We start from the raw sequence: 6,535 nt of genomic DNA on the forward strand, positions 1-6,535 counted from the left end.
GATGGCTCCACCCACTTTTCCTAACCTTTAACCTTAGTCCCCTGGTGACAAACTGGGAAAAGTTTGGGACACTGGTGTAAATAGTGAAAGAACAGCAGCATTTTAAATAAATACAATTCAATTGATAGAATCTGATTGGGTGTTGATGGCTCCACCCACTTTTTTCAAAACTAAAACTGCAGTCCCCTAGTGACTAACTATGAAGAGTTTGGGGCCCCCGGTGTTAATACTGTAAAAATGGCAGCAGGTTGGTTTTCCCCATTGAAAGTCAAAAGGTAAAATCTGATTGGCTGTTTGTAACTCCGCCCATATTTGGGCATCCAATAAATATCATATTTTCATTCAGGGGGACCCCATAATTATGTTATTCAAGTTTGGGGAGTGTGGCCTCAAAGCTGTAAGAGTGGCAGAAGGATGAAAATCTTCTCTGTCAAAGTTAATAGAAAAATTGGGGGGTTCGGAGCGATGCCAGAAAAAGGCGGGGGGCAAGATCACTTATTAAAGCACAAGCAGCCTGCTCCGCTATAGGGCAAAGAAGTGTAGAGAGTTTGGGTTTTGTACCCCTAAAACAGTAGGAGGAGTAGCATTTGAAAAATTGGGGGCGCTAAGAATAAGAAGAATCAGCTGAAGCCAAAGAACAGTTTGGGGGGTTTCACCCCAACATAATAACCCCCTGTGTGAGTCAGAGCTGCTTCCCTGCAGTAATTACACATATACACATCTATGCACCCTGCACCCACTGTATTGTGTAGTTATAATGGCACCCCAGTCACTGAGTCCTGCACCCCCTTCCTTTCCTGACATCACAGGGCTAAGGGCAGCTCTGGGAATGGGGTTCCTGCTGGGCAGTGGGCGGGGCCCTAACTAATGATTCTCACACAGGCACCATCCCACCCTACCCAGAATGCAGCATGAAGGGGCTCAGTGAAGGAGGCAGTGAAGGTGTGTAAGCGCCTGATTGGCTCGCTCAGCTCATAAAAGGACAGGCGTCCAGCCCCATAGTCCAATGAGATCCTGATTCTCCTGCAGGAAGGGACGTGGGGTAACTGTGTGTCTTTACTGTCATGTCTCACTATATAGTTATTATTCCATCTGTCCAAACACCAGGACTTCTTATTCTCCCCAATGTAGGACTGATCCCCTCCCCTCTCTATACTGGGATAGGCCGCCCCTACCCCCCAGCCCCCTGATTCACTGACCTCCACTTCCCAGTAATGTCGCCCTGAGGGGAAACTCCTGGTGCTTAAAGCCTGAGGCTCCGACTGAAATCTCTCTGGGGTTTGTGGGCGACGCTGGGCTGTATGTGAGTAGGAAGCAGATTTCCCATCCCCTGATACAGATACACGATCCCCAGCCGTGTTTATATCCAGTACCAGCTCTGTAGCCCCCTGCCCATAGATCCTTCCCTTTACCCCAGTCACAATCCCAGCTAAGCCTGTGAGTAATGTCTCTGAGATCCGACCCACATCCAGATCCCCTACAGCCGGGACCTTTATACCCTCTTTCTCTCTGCCCTCAGTATCTGCCCCCTCAGCCCCACAAAAGGCAGCTCCATGGGATTCCCATTGTTCCTGTAGGACAGTGAATGGATCTGCCATGTTGCACAGCTCCTCAATGTGACGGATCTTCCTGGACAGCTCGTCCTTCTTTATTTCCAGCTGTTGGATCAGCTCAGTGAGTGTGAGTGAGAGCTCCTCTTTCTGCCTGGAGATGTCACTCAGGAGTCGCTTCTCTAGGGCTTCCAGCTCTTCCCTGATGCCCCTAAACAGGGCAGTGACTCTCTCTGTCTCACCGGCTGCCACTTCAGCCACTTCTCTCCTGCGCTCCTGCAGCCTCTGGGCTCCTCTCTCAGTCTCCTCTCTCTCTGGGCTCAGTTTCTCCAGAACTTTCCTCAGTTTCTCTTTCTTCTTCTCAGAGGCCTCACTCAGCAGTTCCACCCTGTGGCCCCAGTGCTCCCCGGCCAGCCAGCAGGACGCACAGATACAGGCAGAGTCCTCACAGCAGTGATACTCCAGAACCTTGTGATGTACAGAACATTTTCTCCCCATAAAGGAAGCGGTGGGCTCAGTGAGTACATGTTCTGCTGACTGGCAGTGCCCCCTCAGGTGGGTATCACACAGAGAAGCCTCACACAGGAGACAGGATTTAGCAGCAGGTACAGGAGAGAGGAGACAGTAAGTGCAGAAGATCCCAGTCTCCCCCGGCTCTGTCTCAGTCAGACGGAACCGCTCCACCATGCCACGCAGCTTCCAGTCTGTTGTCAGTTCAGTTCTCCTTGGACATCTTTGTCTGCATTCAGGGCAAGAAGGATTTTCAAGGAAAGTGTCCTCCTGGGTGTCCCATGTTCTCCCAATGCAGCCCCGGCAGAAGTTATGGCCACAGGGCAGGGATACCGGATCAGTATAAATGCTCAGGCAGATGGAGCAGCTCAGCTCGTCTCTCAGATCAGCAGCCGCCATCGCTGAAATCAGGAACAAGAAACCAAACTGAAAGCTCCTCTCTCTCTATAACCAGTTGGACTTGTTTATCTCCCCCTCTCACACAGGGAGGGGCAAGATTATTGCTTGTACATGAGCTTCCTGTTAACCCTATAACCCCCCATTCTTTTATCCATTTGACTGTAACAGGAAATGAATGAGGGGTTATTAGTTAGTAATTTAGGATGGAAAAGACACACGTCCATCAAGTTCTAGTTTTTTCCTGTCTGACTGCTCGTCCATCCAGAGGATGAAAAACCTGATCTGAAACCTCTCCTATTTGCCTCAACAGGGGGAAACATTTCTTCTTGACTCCCAAAAGGGCAATTTGATCAGTTCCTGAACCTACTTGGCACTAGAGATGTAGCGAACTGTCCGCCGCGTTTTTTTTCGCTGCGTTTTTCTTTGCGTTTTTTCTCAGCCTAAAAAACACCGCACAACCACACATGGCGTTTTTCAGCCTAGTACTGGTGTAAGCAAATCCCGTTTCCATGGTGCCAATAGTGCGAAATAGCAAAAAACGCCGCGTATTTCCGCTAGGTCTGCCCGTTTTTACGCAACGCTTTTTCAACAAAGTATTTTTTACAGAAATTTTTGCCCTTGATCCCCCTCCTGCATGCCCCTGCCCAGGTCGTGGCACCCTTTAAACAAATTTAAAATCAGTTTTCTGGGCAGAAATGGCTTTTCTAGGTTTTAAAGTTCGCCTTCCCATTGAAGTCTATGGGGTTCGCAAAGTTTGCGAATATTCGCGCTTTTTGGCGTAAGTTCGCAAACTTTTTTTTTTAGGTTCGCTACATCCCTACTTGGCACTATGCTAATTTCACTAACCTTTATTTTATTTTTCTGTTTTAAAGGCATCCGGCCCTTCCTTGTACCTATCTAATGTATCTGCCAGTACCACTGATTCAGGGGGGGGGATCCCACAACTTCCCAGCCCCCCTGTAACTCCCCTTCCTTGTACCTATCTAATGTATCTGCCAGTACCACTGATTCAGGGGGGGGATCCCACAACTTCCCAGCCCCCCTGTAACTCCCCTTCCTTGTACCTATCTAATGTATCTGCCAGTACCACTGATTCAGGGGGGGGGATCCCACAACTTCCAGCCCCCCTGCAACCCCCCTTCCTTGTACCTATCTAATGTATCTGCCAGTACCACTGATTCAGGGGGGGGATCCCACAACTTCCCAGCCCCCCTGTAACTCCCCTTCCTTGTACCTATCTAATGTATCTGCCAGTACCACTGATTCAGGGGGGGATCCCACAACTTCCCAGCCCCCCCTGTAACTCCCCTTCCTTGTACCTATCTAATGTATCTGCCAGTACCACTGATTCAGGGGGGGGGATCCCACAACTTCCCAGCCCCCCCTGTAACTCCCCTTCCTTGTACCTATCTAATGTATCTGCCAGTACCACTGATTCAGGGGGGGGGGATCCCACAACTTCCCAGCCCCCCCTGTAACTCCCCTTCCTTGTACCTATCTAATGTATCTGCCAGTACCACTGATTCAGGGGGGGGGATCCCACAACTTCCCAGCCCCCCTGTAACCCCCTTCCTTGTACCTATCTAATGTATCTGCCAGTACCACTGATTCAGGGGGGGGGGGGGGTCCCACAACTTCCCAGCCCCCCCTGTAACTCCCCTTCCTTGTACCTATCTAATGTATCTGCCAGTACCACTGATTCAGGGGGGGGGATCCCACAACTTCCCAGCCCCCCTGTAACTCCCCTTCCTTGTACCTATCTAATGTATCTGCCAGTACCACTGATTCAGGGGGGGGATCCCACAACTTCCCAGCCCCCCCTGTAACTCCCCTTCCTTGTACCTATCTAATGTATCTGCCAGTACCACTGATTCAGGGGGGGTCCCCACAATTTCCCAGTCCCCCTGTAACTCCCCTTCCTTGTACCTATCTAATGTATCTGCCAGTACCACTGATTCAGGGGGGGGATCCCACAACTTCCCAGCCCCCCCTGTAACTCCCCTTCCTTGTACCTATCTAATGTATCTGCCATTACCACTGATTCAGGGGGGGGATCTCACAACTTCCCAGCCCCCCTGTAACTCCCCTTCCTTGTACCTATATAATGTATCTGCCAGTACCACTGATTCAGGGGGGGGATCCCACAACTTCCCAGCCCCCCTGTAACTCCCCTTCCTTGTACCTATCTAATGTATCTGCCAGTACCACTGATTCAGGGGGGGATCCCACAACTTCCCAGCCCCCCCTGTAACCCCCCTTCCTTGTACCTATCTAATGTATCTGCCAGTACCACTGATTAAGGGGGGGGGGATCCCACAACTTCCCAGCCCCCCCTGTAACTCCCCCTTCCTTGTACCTATCTAATGTATCTGCCAGTACCACTGATTCAGGGGGGGGATCCCACAACTTCCCAGCCCCCCTGTAACTCCCCTTCCTTGTACCTATCTAATGTATCTGCCAGTACCACTGATTCAGGGGGGGGATCCCACAACTTCCCAGCCCCCCCTGTAACTCCCCTTCCTTGTACCTATCTAATGTATCTGCCATTACCACTGATTCAGGGGGGGGATCTCACAACTTCCCAGCCCCCCTGTAACTCCCCTTCCTTGTACCTATATAATGTATCTGCCAGTACCACTGATTCAGGGGGGGGATCCCACAACTTCCCAGCCCCCCTGTAACTCCCCTTCCTTGTACCTATCTAATGTATCTGCCAGTACCACTGATTCAGGGGGGGATCCCACAACTTCCCAGCCCCCCTGTAAACCCCCCTTCCTTGTACCTATCTAATGTATCTGCCAGTACCACTGATTAAGGGGGGGGGATCCCACAACTTCCCAGCCCCCCTGTAACTCCCCTTCCTTGTACCTATCTAATGTATCTGCCAGTACCACTGATTCAGGGGGGGGATCCCACAACTTCCCAGCCCCCCTGTAACTCCCCTTCCTTGTACCTATCTAATGTATCTGCCAGTACCACTGATTCTGGGGGGGGTCCCACAACTTCCCAGCCCCCCTGTAACTCCCCTTCCTTGTACCTATCTAATGTATCTGCCAGTACCACTGATTAAGGGGGGGGGGATCCCACAACTTCCCAGCCCCCCTGTAACTCCCCTTCCTTGTACCTATCTAATGTATCTGCCAGTACCACTGATTCAGGGGGGGGATCCCACAACTTCCCAGCCCCCCTGTAACTCCCCTTCCTTGTACCTATCTAATGTATCTGCCAGTACCACTGATTCAGGGGGGGGGGATCCCACAACTTCCCCAGCCCCCCCTGTAACTCCCCTTCCTTGTACCTATCTAATGTATCTGCCAGTACCACTGATTCAGGGGGGGATCCCACAACTTCCCAGCCCCCCCTGTAACTCCCCTTCCTTGTACCTATCTAATGTATCTGCCAGTACCACTGATTCAGGGGGGGTCCCACAACTTCCCAGCCCCCCTGTAACTCCCCTTCCTTGTACCTATCTAAATGTATCTGCCAGTACCACTGATTCGGGGGGGGTCCCACAACTTCCCAGTCCCCCCTGTAACTCCCCTTCCTTGTACCTATCTAATGTATCTGCCAGTACCACTGATTCAGGGGGGGGGATCCCACAACTTCCCAGCCCCCCCTGTAACTCCCCTTCCTTGTACCTATCTAATGTATCTGCCAGTACCCACTGATTCAGGGGGGGGGGGATCCCACAACTTCCCAGCCCCCCTTTAACTCCCCTTCCTTGTACCTATCTAATGTATCTGCCAGTACCACTGATTCAGGGGGGGTCCCACAACTTCCCAGCCCCCCCTGTAACTCCCCTTCCTTGTACCTATCTAATGTATCTGCCAGTACCACTGATTCAGGGGGGGGATCCCACAACTTCCCAGCCCCCCTGTAACTCCCCTTCCTTGTACCTATCTAATGTATCTGCCAGTACCACTGATTCAGGGGGGGGATCCGACAACTTCCAAGCCCCCCTGAAACCCCCCTTCCTTGTACCTATCTAATGTATCTGCCAGTACCACTGATTCAGGGGGGGGGATCCCACAACTTCCCAGCCCCCCTGTAACCCCCCTTCCTTGTACCTATCTAAT

General features: G+C 51.6%; 1 protein-coding gene across 1 annotated transcript; it reads right to left on the reverse strand.

The window, feature by feature from the left end:
- Positions 1-221: 221 nt before the first annotated feature.
- On the reverse strand, positions 222-2,526 carry LOC116408245 (E3 ubiquitin/ISG15 ligase TRIM25-like). The gene has a single exon (XM_031895021.1). The coding sequence runs from the start codon at positions 2,457-2,459 to the stop codon at positions 861-863; it is 1,599 nt and encodes a 532-aa protein (XP_031750881.1). The 5' UTR covers positions 2,460-2,526; the 3' UTR covers positions 222-860.
- Positions 2,527-6,535: the final 4,009 nt, after the last annotated feature.

The sequence above is a fragment of the Xenopus tropicalis genome, chromosome 1, assembly GCF_000004195.4.
Source record: "Xenopus tropicalis strain Nigerian chromosome 1, UCB_Xtro_10.0, whole genome shotgun sequence".
Classification (NCBI taxonomy): Eukaryota; Metazoa; Chordata; class Amphibia; order Anura; family Pipidae; genus Xenopus; species Xenopus tropicalis.